Below are 22,552 nucleotides of genomic sequence, written 5' to 3' on the forward strand. Positions count from 1 at the left end.
AATACTTTTGATTTTCAGCAGAATTTTGTAAAGTCACGCAAGAAGAAAAAGGTCACTGTTAACATCTTATTGTGCTTGAAATAATTTAATTTGTGTTTGCAAATTGGAATTTATATTAAGAATGCACATTCCTAATATGAAGTTATCACATTTTCACACCTTTCACCTTCTCCCCTTCTGTTTTGAAATAGGTTTATCAACCTATGTTGTTAATGAGATGACTTTCATCAAAATGTCTAGCTCCCGGCAAGGATTAATTTGATTAACAATATATTAATACCCATTGTGATGTATGGGTTAAATCATTTCTGAATAAACGTAATGAAATGACTTTGTCTGCCTTTACTGTCCTTTCACTGATAATTATTCACAAAAACTGGACTCAAAACTCTTTGAGAACTTTACTGAATATCAAATTTATGAAAAAACTAAATTAGTACAAGAATACTTCAAAATATCACAATCCCTTTGTAGGTTTGTTTAACACTGTAAAATAAGAAATTGAAACACCTGTGTTTCTTGTGAGTTGTCAACTTTTTAATCATCTTTGAGCACTACAGAAGCTTTGACTAAGCGTTCTCTTCAAAATGACATTGTTCAGAACATACAATTAAAGCTGATGCAGTTGTGCATCAGTTAGCACAATTAACCTGATTTTGGGCTGTTCTCAGCTAGCCATCATGTATTTGTTGTAAAAAGTAATAATTGTGACCTGTTTTTAATAGCTGATTGATTACTTCCATGTCTTGGTTATTACGATATTTCAATAACACTGCATAGAACACAAAGCTTCAAAACTAATTTAGATTTGTTCAAAGCATTTCCTGTATGTTACAAGAAAAATTCACGTTTATATGAATATCGCCTGTGTTAAAACAAATTGTACCAGTGAAGTACAGAAAGCATTTTCAGATACTTAAATAATAGTTTCTCATTATAATCCCATCACACGACACAAATCAATACTTCAGGCAACCTGTGCCTTCACCACTTTGTCCATAGTTCTCACAGAATAATGAAAATACTGACCTAAAACTATTGTTTCAATAGCAAAGCTGGATATAATACTGCTGTATTTGGTCTTGGTGTAACATTCCAAGCTTGACTTTACAACTGTAAGACAATGCTATACTTGCCATTTTAACAATAACTTACAGTTAAGACAGATGACTATTTGGAGGGAAAAAGATAAATGATAGAAAACACGTTTAACCTAACAACCGAGCCAGTCGTGTTTCACATTCCCTACTTTGACAATCTTCAAGCTCTGATCTTCCATTTTAAGATAGTACCAATCCTTGAAAAAGTAGCTGTGTCCTGTGCAAAATTAAAAGAACAAATATTTAATGCACATTTATGAATGAACATTCTCTAGTTTAATGGATTCTTGTCTAAAATTTCTGTTGGGCAAAAGACAGGGGGGGACCTTACTTTTGGACCTATCTCTGCCTCTCCAAACTAGTCAGTCAGAAGTTCATGAGTATGATTTAGGCAGACTGTCCAATTATTCTTCCCCTGGGAGGGTATTGGGGTGGGGGGGGTGGTGGGTGGGGGCGGAAGATGCCTCATCTCTTCTCAGTGGCAACGATTGAGAGCTTACTTTATGCAGGAAGTATTGCGTTAGAAGATGAGTTCTACCACTCTTATGGAATGCCGCATTAATTTGGAACACTGCCTTTACTATTCACTTTCAGAATTTTGAAACAAATGTTGACATGTTATGTCAAAACAAACTATTGTCATTACAATGATTTAAGTCTAGTTTACATACATGTGTTTTTCATATAAAAGAGAAAAAGTAAGAAATGTGCCTATCAGATCACAGATTCCATTATGCCAAGGATAAGATTGTTTGGCTTCCTGTTTCTTAACCAGGGACATTTATGTCTTCAGGCTATTTCAAGGAAGTTTGGCTCACCATTTCCAAGAGACTCAATGGCACAATCCAAGTTATCTGGGATGCCGTTCCAGGCATCTGCAATTAACTTAGGGAATCCAGCATCCATTTTCTTCTTCACTTCATTGTATCTGTAACAGTTTGAAGTACATATCCTTTAATTGTAATAAAGTAAGTTCTTCATCGTAACAGCTATGAAGGAATGTTGTTGTACTTTTTGTAAGTAATGTGACATGCCAATATAAAAATATATATCATCTGCAGCATTGTGAAATCTGAGGCTTCAGATATTGCACATCTAAAAACAAAAATAAAAATTTCCCTGATTAGAGTTTCAGCCTACCTCCAAAACTTGTCACCTGCAAAGATGTAGGTCTTCTTGTTCTTCTTCCAGTTAAAAGCTGCATCAATACGTGGTAAGTCATCTGGTAGCCCAAGTGTGGAGATTTTCTTGGGATATCCTTTCTGCAGTTCACTGGCACTATAAATCCAGTACTGATCACCTAAATAAAGAGGACCATTGTCTACTAGTAACAGAGTAATTGACCATTGCTCACCTGAGGTCCCTTAGTGTTAGCATACACACGCTCTGCAAAACAACTAATTTAACAGCCACAGTGAATCGGAGTAAAGTTACATTTTCACCATGTAACAGCAGGATTCAAGTTCTGAATAACAGGATGATAGACTTAACTAACTTTATTGGAGGAAAGTGATTTACACTTTAGTCCTAGATTATTACTTTATACAAATCAAGTCTTTTAGTCTCTTTCGCATTTAACATAATTCTTGGTCATTATTGCTTCCATGTGTGACCTAGTGACAGTGAAAGGTCAAAGTGTGGAAAATGTTTGTTTTTGAAATTTCCTTTAACCTACTCCAATCATTATGCCTATAGGGTCCAGATCAGAATTTGCACAGTATTTCTGTAGTTTTACAAAAATAATGTTCAAATGTTTGCTATGTGCATGGGCATATATTGTTTGCCTTTCACATAAGTAATCATTTTGGCAGCTACAAGTAGTTTTGAAAGGTAATTTTGTGATTGAACAAATCAGTTAAATTCAATATATTTGTACGTTTGCAGAATTTTATCCAAGATTTGGATCTGTATCCGCAAGTTGTTTTTGACAAAATAACATTTGTATAACATAACATATCAATGAATCACAGTGATCATTATTGAAATGAATACCTGCAAAGAATACAGACTTCTCATTTAAAGGCTCCTCATAGGCAGCATCAAATTTTTCAGGCAGATCAGACCAGTAAACAGCAACTAGCATAGGTCCCGTGGGTTTGGTCCGGGGATTTGTGGTTCTCCACAAGAATCTAAACAGCACAAAAGATTTTAGGGAATGCACAATGGACTGATTCATCAGCACATCTGTTTCTAATCACTACGGGCAAAGTGTATACCAGCAGTTGAAGTTCCTAATTCCCTGACTCTGCAAGAGGATGCTCTTTAAAAAATTGTGTTTTAAAAAAAAATCTAAACTAGATGTATCTGAAAATTTAAGTAAAAGATATGCGAAAGACCAATTTTACTTCTCTGGCAAAAGGGAGAATAACTTGGCCAACTGGTGCTTCTACCAAATTAGTTTAAATGTAGCTAATTAATGCACAAGACTATAAAAAGTTAGCCAAACTTGTCCAAAGCAGTCATGTTATAATGAAAACCTCCTTTGAAGATAGAATGAATTGATGACATCACTGGTAACTCTTCATAAGAATATAAGTAATGTCAATAAAGAGAATAACATTAGGTAGTGCAAATATTTTAGAATATCATTTACAGTATCAAATGTTAAGGGATTAAGGGGGAGAAATTCCCCTCCTTTGCGCCTCCCGTGGGGGCGATAACGGAGAGCAAAGGCCTTTTTGCCCAGCTGTGGCACTGACCGCGCCTCCCACCGAATTCTGCGGGAGGTTAGCGGCGGCGCTATCGGGTTGCGCCCCGACCTCAAACACCCGGAGATCATGACGTTATCTCTTGGCGCATCGCCCCAGTAGCGCCCCGGCAGAAAAATTCCCCTTTGCCCCCTGCAGCAGCGCCGGGCGATGGCAGCGCCTGCTGCAGGGGACACGAGCAGAGCGGCCAGCCACTAGCGGGGCAGAAGTTAAAGGTCAGGTGGCCGGCCAGCCTGAAAAAAATGTTGGCTTTTTTGAAAAATGTTTTTTTTGCTCTGGACATGGGGCCCGTGCCGTGATCGGTCAATCTGTCACTCTGCTTGAGTGCTGGGCTGATCGCGCGGCACCCCGCTCCCCGGTGCTGCAGGTAAGTTAAAAAAAACTGCAGAGTTCACAGCATGGGGCCCTTCCCTTTAAAATAAGGGAAGAGCCCCAGCAACGCGTCAGCACCACGCGGCCCAGAGCGTGGCGCTGCTGAGCCGTGCGCCCTGGGTCGCAAACAACCCCCCTCTTGCGCTCTGAGAAGGAAGTGGAATGCTTGATTCAGCGCTCCACTTCCTTCTTGGAGCAAAAAGTGGGAATTTTAGAAAGTCTGGCGCTAACTTTTCCAGCTTTTCTGATTTAGCGCCCCAAACGGGGCTCGAGGGGAATTTCTAGCCCATTTTGTGTTATCTTTACCCTTTCTGTTAGTCAGATTAAAGTTTAAATTATTAGTTAATTTAAGAATTAAGACTTGTGGTTCTGCAGCCTCATGATTTAACAGTAAAACTGCTCCCTTAATAAAAAGGTATTGGTGTAAAGTCACGAAAGTACATGTCTGAATTCCCGAGATGTGATCCCGGGATGTGAAGCTCTGATCTGGGAGCATGGAGGATGAGAATTTAACCCCTCATAACGTTTCCAGACTCCAAGGATGCTTACAGACCCTTTTATGATCTATCAAGATGCTGTACAATTTCCAATTTGTTCCACTCTCCAAACATGTTTAACAAATAAATATCCTATAGAATTTTTAATCCCAAGTGAGAAATACTTGAAATCTGGCTGGGATTATAAAGCATGACCATAACTCCACAATGTTTCAATCTACATTACAGCATAGCTGAGAGTATTTCAGGTAGCGACTAATAGACCACGGCTTTGGATTTTAGTTTATTGTCACAGTTTAAACTGTGGGACAATCTTTAGTATCCATGGTGTTGCTGCAAATTGGGTGCCTTCTCCTTGCATTACGGGATGCTAAAGCCTGAGGCCTTCTCAATCCCCCAAGCACATAGCACATAATAATACATCCTGCAAGCACTTGTAGTGTTCAGATCCTGTGCACTTGTTATGCACTAGGCTCATTAAGACCCCCACAAATGTAAATAAGGGCTAGGCCCGATAATGCATCTGGAATGCCTGAACAGCACATTTCACCAGCAGCATTCTGTGCAGACATGTTGGATTGGTGCAGGATGGCTGTTATGCAGTTGCAGCAGTTCTTCTGTTTCTGGTTTAATCACTAGCAATTCTTTTGATGTTGCCTCAGTCATAATTTTGTAACGTGCTACGTCCCTTCAGTACTGGAGATGGTGTACTGTTGTATGGTATATCTTCATCAGTCCCTCTGGTCTGCCTAACTGCACAGTGGTGAATCCCGAAAGAAGAGGTGTGCTTTCTCTGCAGCCTGCCAAAGAAGGCTGCAAGCACTCCATTACTCGAAAGGCTACGTAGCCACTGAAATAGCCAATAATAATAAATACAGCCAATTTTCCCTTGAGGACTGACTCACACTCTTCTACCAGTTTTAGAGCTATATTTAACACCTGTACAGCCAACGGTAGCTGAGTTGTGACTACCATAAAGAACTTAATACTTATCAAATACAAAGTAGCCTAGGTTCTGAGCAGCACACAATCCATCTTATTGGCCCGTATTTTCCGATCCCTCTGGGTGCGTATGAGCTGTGTACACACCCGTAGGGACCTCGCAAGCGCATGCGCTGAAAACTGGCACTTCCGATCTGTCAAGAATCCTCTTGACAGATCCTCCGCCTGCCCTGGAGAAGGGCCTCCGCGGGTGGAGAGTTCCGCTTTCTGCAGAACTTCCGCCCGCTGAAATCCCTTAAAAATCTTATGCCTGGTAAAAGCATAAGGCCTCCTTTTACCAGCATAAGAGTTTAAAAAAGTAAAAAAATATTTTTTTCCCCCACTCATTTATAATTTAAAAAATACTTATAAAAAAGGTAAGTTTTTAGCCCCATAAAAACTAATTTGTTTTCCAAAAAATTTAATTGTTTAAAATAGTTAATTTAATGTAATTTTAACTAATTTTAAAACGTGACTTTAAAAAAAAAATTATTTAATGTTTTGATGTGTTTTTTGAGTGATCCCCATTCATACTTTTGACAGGCCTAAGCTGTTAAAAGTATGAAGGAGGATTCCCTTCTTTCATTGGTTCCCCATGGCCCACCTGATCCCAGGGACGCTTGCGAACCGCCTGCGCCCCTGGTATACCTGGACCCTGTGCATTTCATACAGCAGCGGCCCAGGAACGGAAATGTCCGGACCTATGGAGCCCTCAAATAAGGGCGTACATTTTTTCCAGATCAGAGGCCTCCGCACGCAGGAAGCCTCCGATTGGAAAATGCGGGCCATTATCTTGGCCTCCTTAGCAATGAAGATAATACACCATGTTGTGTATGTACCTTTACGGGAATAACTGGTCTTAGACTGCAGTACCGGCAGTGACCACCCCTGTATAAAAGGCCCTAGCAGGCTTCTGTAGTTTCAGTTTCAAGCTGCCTCTTGTTCAGTAAAGTACCTGTTAAACTGTTCTCCCAAAGTCCGTGTATTATTGAGGCGCGGACTTTACAGTGGCGACGAGTAAGTTCGAACTCACCTGCAGTGTGGCATCATCTCACGGGGATCTCGCCTGAAAGGAAGGTCCTGGAAGGTCGTAGTCTGAGCAACAGGCGTCGATCGAGGGCAACCGCCCAAAGAATCCATTGGTGTTTGGAGAATTGCGGGAGAGACTGTGGTTCCAGCGAATCGTGCTGGTAGCAGGTAGCGCGCTGACCCTTCCGGACTGCGGCGGGCTCAAGCTCGATCGAGCGGCTCTACAAATCGGGCCGCGCAGCATCGCCGGGAAAAGAAAATGAGAGAGAGGGTGGAGCGCACAGGGCACGGTCGGTGCTCAAGAACAGGACAGCGGAGAGAAACTAAACGGGGGGGAAGGAAAGCGAGACGCGCCGAAGCTGCGGGTCGCCGCCATTACCCCGTAGAACGCTAGGAGCAGCGTGGCAGTAAGGGGAAGAAGCAAAAGCGCGGGAGGCGCCATTTTATCCCGTTGGGGAAGAAGCAAAAGCGCGGGAGGCGCCATTTTAAAATCGCCCAAGATGCCGAAAAGTGGCAGTATCACTGCTTTCGACAACGAGGTAGAAAACTGGACAACGTATGTGGAAAGAATTGAAGTGTACTGCAAGGCAAATGAGGTGGCTGATGGAAAGAGGGCGTCGGTATTATTAAATCTGATGGGTGCGAGTACGTACGGCCTATTGCGGAATTTAATTACCCCAGCTAAACCAATGGAGAAAAGTTTTGAGGAGATTGTTCATATCTTACAGGAACATCTAAGCCCTACACCACTGCTGATAGCAGAAAGATTCAAGTTCCATAAAAGAAACCAGCACAAAGATGAGAGCAATGCTGACTATCTTATGGAACTACGCAAGTTATCGAAGCACTGCCAGTTCGGAGCAGGACTGGCAGACACCTTACGGGATAAGTTTGTCTGCGGGCTCCAGAGTGAAGGAACCCAGAAACGACTACTTTCAAAAAAGGACCTGACGCTAGAACAGGCTTTCAGCGTGGCAGTATCCTACGAAGCAGCAGCACGGGGAGCTGCGGAAATACAACAGAAACCACAAGAATACAGCGCTAACGAAATGGCGTATGGAACCGAAAAGTGCTATCGCTGCGGCAGAACAACCCATGAGCAGAAGGACTGCTGGTTTAAAGACAAAATATGCAGGCGATGCGGGAAAATGGGACATATAGCAAGAGTCTGCAGGTCGGGAAAGAAGACCAACACGACAAGAACTACTAAGGAACAGTACAGGAAAGTAAAGAAACTGACAGATAGTAGTTCAGAAGATCAGGAGAGTGATAAGGACTCCGGGAGCAGGCGACTAAGTTGTTTAAAGTTACACAACGTGATCGCAAAAGAAGATCACCGAACCATTTGGGTCACCCTCATGATAGCAGGGTCCCCAGTGAAGATGGAATTGGACACAGGATCAGCCCTAACTGTCATGAATCGACGAGACTATGAGCGGCTATTCTCACACATACCCTTAAAGGACACGTCCATTGTATTGAAGACATACACGGGGCAAAAGGTCTACCCCAGAGGAAAAATAAGGGTGCCAGTTGAATATAACGGAAAGGAAACACAGAAACTATACATGTATATACTACGAGATGGAGGACCACCATTATTGGGACGTGAATGGATCCGAAGACTACAATTGGATTGGCATTCCATTCTGGCACTAACTGTGACTGACAAAAAAGATGATGACGTCGCACCTGGACGTCTGTCACAAATTCTATCTGACGCGGAAGAGGTGTTCCAACAAGGACTTGGGACTCTAAAAGGAGTAAAGGCAACCATAAAGATTGAGGATAACGCAACCCCAAAATTTTTCAAGGCCAGACCGGTGCCATACGCGATACGCCCAGCTGTGGAAGCTGAACTGAAGAGTCTGGAGCGTTCAGGTATACTGTCTAAGGTGGACTGGAGTGAGTGGGCCACACCCATCATTCCTGTAATGAAGAAAGCATTGAGCAGCACGCCTGGGGAGCCAAGGAAGGTTCGCATCTGTGGGGACTTCAAGGTGACTTATTTTCGCCTCGCTATCTGGAGGGAAACGTTTTACAAAGATTGACCTGGCTCAAGTGTATCTACAAATGGAGGTGGAAGAAGCATCTAGGAAATACCTCACGATAAACACTCACAAAGGCCTTTACCAGTACAATCGACTGGTATTTGGGGTAGCATCGGCCCCAGCTCTGTGGCAGAGGGCAATGGAACAAGTCCTGCAAGGGATCCCGGGGACCCAGTGTTATTTGGACGACATCCTGGTTACGGGCGAAAATGACAATGAACACCTTGCCAACCTGGAACAGGTGCTCACGAGATTGCAGGAATATGGGCTACAAGCCAACCGTCCCAAATGCGAGTTCTTCAGGAGACAAATCTTGTATTGTGGCCACATGATTGATGAGGAAGGGTTGCATAAGTCGCCGGACAAGATTGAGGCTGTAGTCAAGGCTCCAGCACCAGAAAATGTGTCGCAACTGAGGTCGTTCCTCGGGTTGGTGAACTACTACCATAAGTTCTTGCCGAATTTATCTACAATTCTGCACCCACTGAACGCCCTCCTTCAAACTGGTGTAACATGGAAACGGAGTGATGAGTGTAAGCGTGCCTTTCAGGAATGTAAATGCCAAATCACTTCAAAAGAAGTATTGGCCCACTACAACCCAACACTACCGGTTCGGTTGGCATGTGATGCGTCACCTTACGGCATTGGAGCGGTGCTGTCACACAAATTCCGTGACGGTTCAGAGAGGCCAATAGCCTTTGCATCGCGCTCGCTAACCTCAGCCGAGCGTAACTGCGCCCAGATTGACAGGGAGGCCCTCAGCCTGGTGTGGGGGGTGAAGAAGTTCAATCACTATCTGCACAGGCAGAAATTCACCCTACTGACTGATCATCAACCCCTGGTCTCAATTTTTAACCCAAATGTAAAGTCTGTAGGTATTATGGCGAATTAATACACAGACTACAAGAGTAACTTTTAACAGGACTTTACTATTCGAAGGTCAGGGCGAATCTGCCCAATAAATCCTGACACAGCACTTATATACCGGTGTGGTCACCGTCGGTATTACAGTATACAGCAGCCAAGATAAAGTAGTGCCACACCTAAAATAGTTCTCTTAAAGGTGGACGGTTACATACAATAGTTCTCTTAAAGGTAGAACAGTTACATACACTACAATCCTCCCTTTTTAGCTTACAACATACTTATTCCCCATTAACATAACATCATAACATATATACAACTTATGCAAAACAGTTCACAGATTCAGTCTCTCTGGAGGCTTCCTGACTCTGTCCGGATAACGCCTCGGTGGTGTAGTAGTTTTCGGCGGGGTAGTAGGTTCTTCTGGCAAGGTCGATTCGGCTTGAAGGACAGTGTCAGGTTCATCTGATTCCAGTATTACCAGATCGGAGGTAGGTGCTCTGGATATCTCTGCTTCAACATTAGCCGTGTAAGGTTGTGGAGTAGGTTGGTCCTTTGTGGATGACCCTATGATCTGGTCAACGTGGCGCCTTATTATGCTGTCACCAATGTCCACGGTATACATCAGCGGCCCTAGCCTTTTCCCAATAGTTCCAGGCTGCCATTTCTCGGTACGGTAGTCCCGGGCCAAAACTTGTTGACCTATCTGAAAGGATCTAGTTGGCCTTTCATTCATGCCCTGAAATTGCCGGTTCTCTACGTCCCTTCTGACGTTTGGCTTAATCAAATCCAGCCGGCATCTTAGTCTTCTATTGAAAAACATCATGGCAGGAGTTTGGTTTGTGACCGCATGTGTTGCATTCCTGTACGCCAACAAGAAGTTATCTACCTTATGTTGTAGGTTGATGTCTTCATTACCCATGGCCTTTATGGCCTTCTTGAAGGTCTGGACAAACCTTTCAGCTAATCCATTGGTGGCGGGATGGTATGGGGCTGACGTGTAGTGCTTGACCCCATTCCTTTTTAAGAACTTCCTGAATTCTTCGGACACAAATTGCGGTCCATTATCAGAACAGATCTGTTCCGGCAGCCCATTCCTGGCAAATATGGTCCTTAATACTGTGATGGTTTTTTCCGTGGTGGTGGAGGACATCTTTATTACCTCCGGCCACTTGGAGTGTGCATCCACCGCGATTAGAAACATTGAGTCCATAAATGGACCAGCAAAGTCGACGTGTACCCTTTGCCAAGGAGATGAGGGCCACTCCCATGGATGCAGAGGAGCTTGTGGTGGCGCGTTTTGGACCTTCTGGCATCCTAGACAGCTCTTGGTTATTTCTTCGATGTCTCCATCAATACCTGGCCACCACACAAACGCTCTTGCTAGGTTCTTCATTTTCACTCCACCCAGATGCCCCTCGTGAAGCTCCTTTAGCACCTTCTGCTGAAGTTTGGGTGGAATCACCACTCTAGATCCACACATCAAGGTTCCTCGGCACACTGACAGCTGTTCTTTTCTTTGCGAAAATGCGGGCAGCGTTGGTTCGCCATGTGCTGGCCATCCCTCCACTGTTAAATCGTAGACTCGTGAGAGAGTCGGGTCATTTCTTGTTTCATTTTCGATCATCGAATTTGTTACTGGTAGACATTCCACTATGGATGAGTGGAACATCTCTACCGGGTCCACTGTAGCCGCCTCTTCTACTACTGGCAACGGTAGGCGCGATAACCCATCAGCATTTCCATGCTGTTTGGACCTTTTGTATTCGATGTCATATTGGTGTGTCCCAAGTAACACGGACCACCTCTGTAGCCTTTGCGCTGTCATAGTGGAAACGGCCTTGTTAGGGTTGAATATGGACACCAACGGCTGGTGGTCTGTCAGTAATGTGAACTTCTTGCCCTGCAGGTAATGATTGAATTTCTTTACTCCCCACACAAGGCTGAGGGCCTCCCTATCTATCTGAGCATAATTTCGCTCAGCGGAGGTCAATGATCGGGACGCAAATGCGACTGGCCTTTCCGAGCCATTTGGTAACTTGTGTGAAAGTACTGCTCCAATTCCATAAGGGGAAGCATCACAAGCTAGACGAAGAGGTAACGTTGGGTTGAAATGAGCCAACACTTCCTCAGAGGTAATCAACGCCTTGCTTCTGCGAAAGGCCTTCTTACAGTCCTCGCTCCACTTCCATGGTACTTCTTTCCGCAACAGAGCATTCAGCGGATGCAGCACCGTGGATAGATTTGGCAGAAACTTGTGGTAATAATTAATCAACCCCAGAAACGATCTCAACTGTGATACATTTTCCGGAGCGGGGGCCTTCACGACAGCTTCTATCTTGTCAGGTGACTTGTGCAGCCCCTCTTGGTCAATGACATGACCGCAGTACGAGATCCGTTTCTGGAAGAACTCGCATTTCTGGCGATTAACTCGAAGGCCATATTCCTTCAACCTGGTGAGCACCAGTTTCAAATTTGTGAGGTGTTCCTCCTCGTCTTCTCCCGTAATCAGGATATCGTCCAAGTAACACTGCGTGCTTGGAATACCCTGAAAGACCTGCTCCATGGCCCTCTGCCAAATTGCTGGAGCCGAAGCTACTCCAAAAACCAGTCTATTATAACGATACAAGCCTCTGTGCGTGTTGATTGTGAGATACTGGCGCGACTCTTCCTCGACTTCCATTTGTAAGTATGCTTGTGCCAGGTCTATCTTGGTGAAGTGTTTCCCGCCAGACAATGAAGCAAAGATATCCTCAATCCGCGGGAGCGGGTATTGTACCGTGTGAAGCACCGGATTAACTGTGATCTTGAAGTCTCCGCAGATGCGGACCTTTCCCGGTCCCCCTGGCTTGTTACTTGATGAAGACTTCATGACGGGAACAATGGGCGTGGCCCACTCACTCCAGTCCACCTTAGACAGTACCCCTGAACGTTCAAGCTCTTCCAGTTCTGCCTCCACAGCAGGTCGTATCGCGTAAGGTACCGATCTGGCTTTGAAAAATTTTGGGCTTGCATGTTCTGCAATCTTGATTTTTGCTTTAATTCCTCTCAGTGTTCCCAGTCCTTGCTGGAATACCTCTTTAGCTTCGTCCAATATTCTGGACAACTGTTCAGGTTTGACATCTTCCTTTCCGGAATCTACCGTCATTGTGTTTAGTGAATGCCAGTCTATCTTTATTTTCCTGATCCACTCCCGTACCAGAAGTGGTGGACCTCCCTTGGGCAGCACATACATGTCCATCCCTTGGTGATCTTTGTCCTTGTATCTCACCTTGACTTCTATCTTTCCGATGGGGTATACTCTGTGCCCCGTGTATATCCGCAATACTATCTCCGTATCCCGTAGGGGAATATGTTTGAATAACTTTTTGTAATCTTGCTTATTCATGACCGTCAACGCCGATCCGGTGTCCACTTCCATCTTCACTTGGACTTTTGCAATCTGTAGTGTGACCCAGATAGTTTGTCGGTCAGCTTCTTTACTCACATTGTGAATCCTCAGACTACCCAGTTCCTTGCTGTTGGAGTCTGAGTCCGAATTCTGTTCATCTGGACTCTTCCCAGTCACCTTATGTACCTTTCTGTACTTCTTCTGCGGTGACTTATTATTGCTGGTCTTCTTTCCTGACCGGCATACCTTAGCTATGTGACCAAGCTTGCCACATTTTCTACATTCCTGGTTTTTAAACCAGCATTGGTTCTGGTCGTGTGTTGTCTTCCCACAACGATAACATTTCGTTGTACCCGAAGTCATTTGATCCACACTGAGTACCGCTGTCTTCCGCTGCATTTCTGCCGTGCCTCTCGCTGCGGCTTCGTGCGATGCTGCAATAAGGACAGCCTTATCAAGTGTAAGATCGTTCTCTTCGAGCAGTCGTTTTTGTGTTCCTTCCTTCGACATCCCGCACACGAACTTGTCTCTCAGTGCCTCTGTCAGATGTACCCCAAACTGACAGTATTTTGCTAGCCTACGCAGTTCAACCAGGTACTCCGCGTTGCTTTCCTCTTTTCGTTGCGTTCTCACGTAAAATTTTGATCGTTCCGCTAACATCAGCGGTGCGGGGTTAAAATGATCCTTCAGGACAGCAACAATATTAGCGAAAGACTGATCCGCCGGTTTAGCTGGTGATAGAAGATGCTTCAATAACCCGTATGTCTTCGCACCCATTGAGTTTAGTAAGGTTAGAGCTTTGTCATAATTTGCTATCTTATTGACCTTACAATATATCTCGATGCGTTCTACATACGTGGCCCAATCTTCCACATCGGAATCGAAACCGTTGATGTTACTACGCTTAGGCATCTTCACACTCTTCCTGAGAAACAACAACGAAATATTTCTTTAACTTTTTTTTTTTCAAAATGGCGGTTTCCCGCGCTTGTCTTCTTTCCCCGCCCACTTTCAAAATGGCGGTTTCCCGCTTCTGTCTTCTTCCCCGCCTACTGGCGGCTTCCCGCGTTTCTTCCCCTGGCGGGAGGGGTAAGCTTTTCCCTCGGGCGACGACCGCTGGCTTTCGGGGTTCGCAGCCTGCGCGTCGGCTTCAGTGCGTTCCTTGTTCCCTTTTCTCGGCAGGGCAACCGGCGCTGGGTACAACCCGTTGACAGCGAACAGTTTCAGCCGCTGGGCTGGATCTCGCTCAGTCTCCCTCGCTCGGGCTCTGTCTCTCCCGCTCGCTCGGGCTCTGTCTCTCCCTCAGCGGCTTCCAATCGCACCTCCCAGCCCTCTAGCAGTCCGGTGCTTTCCTCCACAGCTGCGGCTGAGTTCGCCGCGATTTATTTATTTTTATATCTTCCCGCGCCTTACGATCCCGGTCGCAGCGCTTCGTGGCCTCGGTCGCTGCCTGGCCTTTTTCACTCCAATCGCGCCTCCCAGCCCTCTCGCAGTCCGGTGCTTTCCTCCCCGACTGCGGCTGAGTTCACCGCGGTTTATTTATTTTTATATCTTCCCGCGCCTTACGATCCCGGTCGCAGCGCCTCGTGGCCTCGGTAGCTGCCCGGCCTTTTTCGCCGGTCGCGGTCTAGCTGTCTCGCGACGCCGTTGCGTCTCCCAGCCCGCTTGTACCGCGGCTTCCGTGCTCCACGCTGCCCCAGTCTCAGCGCCTCTGGGCCCGACTTCTGTCCGGCTCCTTTCCCCCGACCGTGGTCGAGTTCACCGCCCTTATCCTCCGTTTATTTTTTTTATTTTCCCTTTACTCACAGTCACCGTGGCCGACTTGCTTCTCGTGCTGATCGGCACACTCACCACCGTGGCAGAAGGGACAATCAGTGCCTGTTGCTGATGGAAGGCTTCGTGTCTGAATTCTTCCTTCTTCCTTGCTCTGCAGACTCGAGTTTTCTCTCAGCAGAACGACGAGGGCGGGTGCCTCTTCTCGACGCTCGTTAACTGCTTCGGAAGTATTGTTGCCGCAGGGTAAGATCGAACTCGTCGCCACTGTAAAGTCTGTAGGTATTATGGCGAATTAATACACAGACTACAAGAGTAACTTTTAACAGGACTTTACTATTCGAAGGTCAGGGCGAATCTGCCCAATAAATCCTGACACAGCACTTATATACCGGTGTGGTCACCGTCGGTATTACAGTGTACAGCAGCCAAGATAAAGTAGTGCCACACCTAAAATAGTTCTCTTAAAGGTGGACGGTTACATACAATAGTTCTCTTAAAGGTAGAACAGTTACATACACTACACCAAAGAAGGGCGTTCCGGTGATGACGGTGCAACGGCTGCAAAGATGGTCACTTTTTCTAGGGGCACATCAGTATGAGATAGAGTACAAAGGTACGAAACAACATGGAAACGCTGATGGGCTGTCGCGCCTACCGTTGCCTACGGCGGAAGAAGCACCTGCAGTGGACCCTGTGGAGATATTCCATGCGACCATAGTCGAATGTTTGCCTGTTACAAACGCAAGTATTGAGAAGGAAACCCGAAATGACCCGACACTCTCGGGTCTATGATTTGACGGTGAAGGGATGGCCAGCATATGGCGACTCACTGTTGCCAGCATTCTCGCCAAGGAGGGAACAGCTGTCAGTGTGCCGGGGAACCTTGATGTGTGGATCCCGAGTGGTAATTCCACCCAAGTTGAGAGATAGAGTACTCAATGAGCTTCACGAGGGTCATCTGGGAGGGGTAAAAATGAAGAGCCTAGCCAGGGCGTTTGTGTGGTGGCCGGGAATCGATAAAGAAATCGAGGATATGACCAAGAGATGCACAGGATGCCAGAAGGTCCAAAACGCTCCACCACAGGCCCCGCTACATCCATGGGAGTGGCCCTCATCTCCATGGCAACGGGTACACATTGATTTTGCTGGTCCATTTATGGACTCAGTGTTTCTAATTGCTGTGGACGCCCATTCAAAATGGCCAGAGGTCATTAAAATGTCCTCCACCACCACAGAGAAAACTATTGCAGTCCTAAGAACCATCTTCGCCAGGAATGGGTTGCCAGAACAGATCTGTTCCGACATTGGCCCACAGTTTGTGTCTGAGGATTTCCGGAGGTTCCTGAAGAATAATGGGGTGAAACATTACACATCTGCCCCATATCATCCAGCCACAAATGGATTGGCTGAGAGGTTTGTTCAGACCTTTAAAAAGGCCATAAAGGCAATGTATAATGACGACATACCACTGCAACACAAGGTGGATAACTTCCTGTTTGCTTACCGGAATGCAACACATGCAGTAACCAACCAAACTCCAGCCGTACTGTTTTTTAACCGGAGACTAAGATGTCGCTTGGATTTGCTCAAACCAAACATAAGACGAGATGTTGAGGATAAGCAGTTCCAGCACATAAATGAGAAGCCAACCAGGAGCTTCAAGATAGGGCAACCAGTCTTGGCCCGCGACTACCGAACAGAAAAATGGCAGCCAGGCACGATATGCACACAGCAGGGACCACTAATGTACACAGTGGACGTTGGAGAGAGCATCGTGAGACGCCATGCTGACCAGATTCTAGAGTCACAGGAACAAGCCAAACCTGTACCACAAGCATGTGCACCTGGGAATGAGCCCGAACTACAGATTGCGTCTACCTCAGAAGCAGGGGTATTGGAAGCTGACGAACCAACCAATGACAATGAGCCAGAATTGACTCCACCGCCAGAACAGGATACTCGAGAAAGGCGCTATCCAGTCCGGATCAGGAAGCCTCCTCAAAGACTGAACTTATAAATGACTATTCCAGTTAATGTATATATTACTGAGAAAATTGTAATTGTAATTAGTTATTATTTAGTTGTTAAATGAATGTTATGTACTGTTTATCTAAAAGGGGAGGAATTGGTCTTAGACTGCAGTACCGGCAGTGACCACCCCTGTATAAAAGGCCCTAGCAGGCTTCTGTAGTTTCAGTTTCAAGCTGCCTCTTGTTCAGTAAAGTACCTGTTAAACTGTTCTCCCGAAGTCCGTATATTATTGAGGCGCGGACTTTACACACCAAAGCTCGAGTTTTCCACTGGGCTGTTAGCCCTGCCAGAAATGGCAGAAGAGAATAACAGCTAGCACTGACACTGACCCAGTTGTAAATTCTGAGGTCAGCTTAATTAGAAGAACTTGGGCAAACGCAAGAGGGGTAATTCTGACTTTGTGTGATAGTGTAAAATGGTGACAGTGAATTGGGAGCCCATTCTACATTTCTCCCAATTTTTATTTCCGTTACTTTATTTAATGGTAAACTAAAAGATAGATACAAAATGGAAAAAGTCCTTACCGATCTTTAAAGAAGAACATTTCTCCTCTGATTTTTGTAATTGCATCGAAGACCAGGTTCTCCTTACATAGGTCCATAGGAGTGATAGGACCCTGTGTTGGTGGCAAGGGTTTATCGGTTGGTATACCTGTAGTGAACCCAGAATGCACAAGGTTTGTTTTCAGTTGACAGGATACACAAAGAAAAGTTATGTCAGTGATAATGTTGACAATTGTTCAGCTCTTTCAACAAGACAACAATACTGTATCAGTAGGATGACATGTTAATGAATCAGTTGAATATTATATCATGGCAATATAGAATTGGAATTTTTCAGACTGTGTGCCAGTTTTCCCATCTCAGCTGCGCTTGGATTGATAACCAGGCTGGTCCCTAATGGATAGTTCAGTGTTTATCATACAACTGTTCCCTGACAATGCCTGCAACCTGCATTATACAATTAGTTTCCTGGCGAATGGGAGTTGGAATAAAATTCCAATATCTCCCACAAAAAAGAAGTTTTTTGACACTGTGCTTTTTGCATTATACAAATAGGGGGGTCAACTCTATATTTAAAGTACTCCTCTCACGATTCTTCTCCTTTAAGTAGCACTATGGCTTGCAGTCAATCTAGTGAACATTATTCTTAATAGCTATAGGAATTTAAGAACTATAGAAATTAGAGTGTACAAAACAAACTTTAGCTTTCCTATTAATAATTTAGTCTGCTGTTACTGTACCATAAAGTTTCTGAATGCCAGTAATATCATCGTGTGAGAGCCTGAAATGTTTGCTGTAGGTGTAGATTGGGGCCATTAGAGCTCCAGGATCTTGGGAATGCTCCAAACCAAGTGCATGGCCAAACTCATGAGCAGCAACAAGGAAAAGACTGTAACCTGCAAGAGTCAAGAAGAAAAATCAGGTTGTACTCTTTTGCTAAAAATCTGTAGAGGAAGGACACAGCACATGTTCTCATGTTCATATATTTAACTGTTACCAAAGACTAGAGATGCATTTCAGCTGTGAATATTCACCCAATCAGTAATCACACTGGCCACGCTAGCCTGTCTGGTCCATTCCTGGCATAATTCCACCTGGAGTGTGGTGGAAGGCCCAGGAAATAGGCTGGGAATCAGCTACACTGGGTCTCAGCCTCGTCTGTGAATTTCCGGGAGGGGGCACGGGGACTCCATGGAACCTCCATCCACCCTAAACATGGCCCCTGATGTTGGAGGATGGGTGACCAGGGTGAGGAAATTACCGTGCCTGGGTCACGTCAGGCAGCTGGTGCACAGGGGCAAATGAGTTATACTGGCCTAGCCAGCAGAGTAAATGGGGTCCACCAAACATTGGCTATAGGGTTAAGGCTGCTTGCATAACACTGAGCAGTTGATCAGTGCTGCATTACATGCACCCCTGCTCTGGTGGATGCCAGAAATGCCCCATTGTGGTGTGGGGGCGGCCAGTAAATTGCAAATTATGTAACCAGCTCATAAAGCTGGATACTTTAACAGGGTCAGCAGCAGAAGTTCCCAGTTGACACAGCCTGGCATTTATGACTACAACACTGTAGTGTCTTTAATGTAATAAAACATCCCAAGGTGCTTTCCTGGAGAGAAGGCCTGCAAATTTTCATGGCTATTGAATAATTGTGGGAGAGATGTAATCCAGGACTTTTTGATCTATCCAGACATCATTGACCCGCCGTCATCCTTTCTTTTATTGTCTCACTTATCACTCCTTTGTCACTTATCTTCTGTGTATTGGTAAGCCATTGCTGTCTAACAACAGTTAATGCTTGTCCATTGACTTGCGACTCATCATCCCAGAAATAGTTTAGAATTGGAGGGAAGGTTTGAATTTCCCCATATTGTGAAGGGAACTTCACAGCTGAGTTCAATCCTATCCTCATTCAAAAGTCAGACAGCGCACCTTTAGCAGAGGGTGACTGGATAGCGATCAGGAATGGGAACTCTGGCTAATTTTCCCCTTCTTATCGCAGGGGTGTGGAGGCCAACTGTTGCTGCAGTTGAGATGAGCTAACGGTCAGCCCTTCCTAAAAGAATACGCACTTATGTAGTGCCTTTCATGACCTCAGGACATTTCAAAGTGCTTTACAGCCAATTGATTACTTTTTGAAGTGTGTTCACTGTTGGTATGTAGGGTTATGTAAAATCCATCTCTGTGGTATGTACCCTATTGTGTACAGGCTTTAAACCATCCAGTGCTTTCATGGAATGGGCAGGAAAGCATCAGTCAGGCCATTGTTACAACGTTCATTGAGTAGTATAATTAAGTGGTCACGCTGCCCCTCCTTCCCTCTGGTTCATGAGCTGGGCAGTTTCATTTTTCACAACAAATATGGAGAACTAGACATCTTCCACTAGCCATCTCCATAATTTCCTGGACAATGCATTGCCAAGACAAATAAAGTCAACTATCCACTCGTCTGCAAGTAGTTTCATATTTGGCGTGGCAGAATGCAAAACATATTTTTTTTAGTTCAGCTCAACTTTGTATGATTGGTCAGCTGTTTTCCAATCTTCCATTCCTAAAAACTGTGAATTTCTTCTCTCAAATATAAAAAACTTTAAATTTTTCCTAACAATGTTTATAGTTCTGAATACTTCTTGTCCAAAATGCTCTATTCCCTTGAGTACTATTCGACTTTTATCTACAAATTTACCATCGTCAGGACAGAATCCCCACTTGCTGTCTTCATCATAATTCCCAGTGGTCGCACACCACATCTTGCCATCATTACGTCCGTTACTGGTGCAGGAGTCATACGTTTTACCAAGGAAAGTGAAAGGAAATACACAAGCTATACCATCTGAATTTCCTCCAATTGTTGACATGGCTGAAATGAAGGAATCAGACAGTTGAGCAACATTAAAAAAAAGACAAACCAACAAACTAGGTAATTGGGAAAAGTTTTCAAATAGAAAAGTGATGACATTTAGAGTATTGATTTGAAAAGTAATTTTTGTAAAGATCAGGAAACGCCATTTATTAAACGCAATATAAAATGCCTTGTCCACATTAACTGTGACACTAAGAAGTATGTTGTTCTGTAATTGTAGTCTGTAATTGTAGTTAAAAAAGGCAACCTGCAGCCTGAACCACTTATAATAGTTATCAGTTGGTCTGCCGTTGGAACAAATAAATCAGATTGGTTTATTTAAAATTTATGAAAGAAAATTTTGCCCCAAGAAATGTTTGTCATAACATGAGATTGGATACTTTAAGCCAGTTGTAGGGCTCGCTCCATTCAGAATGATCACAGCACATGATGCAGACATGCTCATTGAGTTCATGACATTTAGCATAATTTTTGTCATTTAATCTCCCACTTCCCTCACCCCATTCCAAAACATTACAGGCAGCGTAGTCCCCGATGGATGGTAATGGGTTTTCACAAGTGGTGGAAGATCTATAACTGCCTAAAGTGTCAGGGTTGGGGAGCCACGGGGCCGTATAAATACGAGGCCGTGCTCTCCAGGCAAAGGTAGGATCTGGACCCAAGTGCAGAAACCAGACAAGAGACAAATATACAATACTTTGTTTGAACTTTACTAGATTTACACATAACCAGATTAACACAAGGAACACAGCAATATACATAAAAACTAGAGACAAGAGAACTAGAGACAAGTTACAAGATGGCTAGTCAAGATAGGAACTCAGGACAGCTTCCATGAGGAAGCCCACTTGTCTATACTGAGCTTGCAACAAGCTACCACAAGGGGCAACCGGCTTGCCGAGGCACAACTCCAAACAAGCTACCCCGAGGGTAATCGGCTTATCAATGCAAGGCTCAAGACAAGATCCCAACGGCTCCCACATAGCAACACGCTAGTCCAAACAGCACCTTACCAAGACAAGCAGCTCAACAGAACAAGACTTAAATACATCTTAAATCCAGAGACAAGAACACAGACTTAGATACATAGCTCGAGAGAACTAGAACACAAACTTAGATACATAACTCGAGAGAACTAGAACACAGACTTAGATACATAGCTCGAGAGAACTAGAACACAGACTTAGATACATAGCTCAAGAGAACTATGGCAGCCAGCTTGTGAAGGCAAGCTGCCATAGAGGAAAGGCTAGTCACACAGAGAACCTAGTCAAGACAAGGAACATTGTCAAGACTAACTCCCTGGTTCACCCTAGTGAGGACTGAGCACTGAGTGAAACAACAACAGAACTTATATACCAAGAAAACCAGGTGCCACCCATAAACAGCTAACAGGCTGATTAAAAACTAACACCAGAGAACGAGAAACAATTAACAAAAGAACAGTGAAGGTGCCATCTAGAGGTTACAAAAAGGAACTGACTGGCACCCTCACAGGACCCCCTCCCCAAGGAACGGCTCCTGACGTTCCAAACACAGGGCTCGAGAGAGAGACAAACAGGGGCTCGAGAGACAAACAGGGGCTCGAGAGACACACTGGGCGCTAAGACACTGGGCGCTAAGACACTGGGCGCTAAGACACTGGGCGCCAAGACACTGGGCGCCAAGACACTGGGCGCCAAGACACTGGGCGCCAAGACACTGGGCGCCAAGACACTGGGCGCCAAGACACTGGGCGCCAAGACACTGGGCGCTGATTTAAATGAACATAGAGCAAATACTTAAATTCTCTAAACTTCTGAATTAGTGGTATGGATAACCAAGTGGGGAAAAGACTTAAAGGCTTAAGCTAGATCAATCCGAAGTCACACGTGTAAAACAGAGGCAGCCACACACCCTCCAGGGCATCTAGAACCAAGTCAAAAAACTGAAAGTCTGTTTTAGTACACATGGCGAATCTTCTTAGCTTCTCAAGCAATGATATCTTCCATTCCAACTTTTCACAAACTACAGATGTTCAGAAATTTCAAGACGAAATCATCCTCTTCATCCACTAGTGGCAGGGACATGTCGTGGCAATCATATGACCAAAATCTTTGTAAGCAACAGAGTCATCATTCTCCAAAGTTAGCACGCTCAATGGATTATATTCCGAAGGGATCCAAGAAGGGCGAAGACTCGAGAATCTAACTTGTCCAAGAGAGCTTGAGAATTCAATTGTCCAGGAGAACTCGAGAATGTCTTATCCAGTAGAGCTCGAAAGTTTCATTTGTCCAGAAGAACTGAAAAGTTTAACTTGTCCAGGAGAATAACAAAACACAACAAGGTCTTCTTCCTAGGGAACTCGAGAATTAAACACAGAAACACAGGGGGGGGTCATTTACCC

The 22,552-nt window shown here is 44.7% G+C and overlaps 1 protein-coding gene across 1 annotated transcript in view; it reads right to left on the reverse strand.

Moving 5' to 3' along the window:
• Positions 1 to 387: 387 nt before the first annotated feature.
• The window catches only part of mmp2 (matrix metallopeptidase 2), a 48,321-nt gene continuing 26,156 nt past the window's right edge, over positions 388 to 22,552 (reverse strand). Inside the window, exons 7-13 of the mRNA XM_085991388.1 lie at positions 19,990 to 20,163; positions 18,044 to 18,199; positions 17,325 to 17,451; positions 3,093 to 3,229; positions 2,241 to 2,400; positions 1,919 to 2,028; positions 388 to 1,317 (exon numbers count right to left, since the gene is read on the reverse strand). Coding sequence (XP_085847514.1) covers positions 1,214 to 1,317; positions 1,919 to 2,028; positions 2,241 to 2,400; positions 3,093 to 3,229; positions 17,325 to 17,451; positions 18,044 to 18,199; positions 19,990 to 20,163 — 968 coding nt within the window. The 3' untranslated portion in view covers positions 388 to 1,213. The remainder of the gene's footprint in view (positions 1,318 to 1,918; positions 2,029 to 2,240; positions 2,401 to 3,092; positions 3,230 to 17,324; positions 17,452 to 18,043; positions 18,200 to 19,989; positions 20,164 to 22,552) is intronic.

Source organism: Somniosus microcephalus, chromosome 6, assembly GCF_052327205.1.
Source record: "Somniosus microcephalus isolate GS21.2 chromosome 6, FLI_Smic_1.0, whole genome shotgun sequence".
Lineage (NCBI taxonomy): Eukaryota > Metazoa > Chordata > Chondrichthyes > Squaliformes > Somniosidae > Somniosus > Somniosus microcephalus.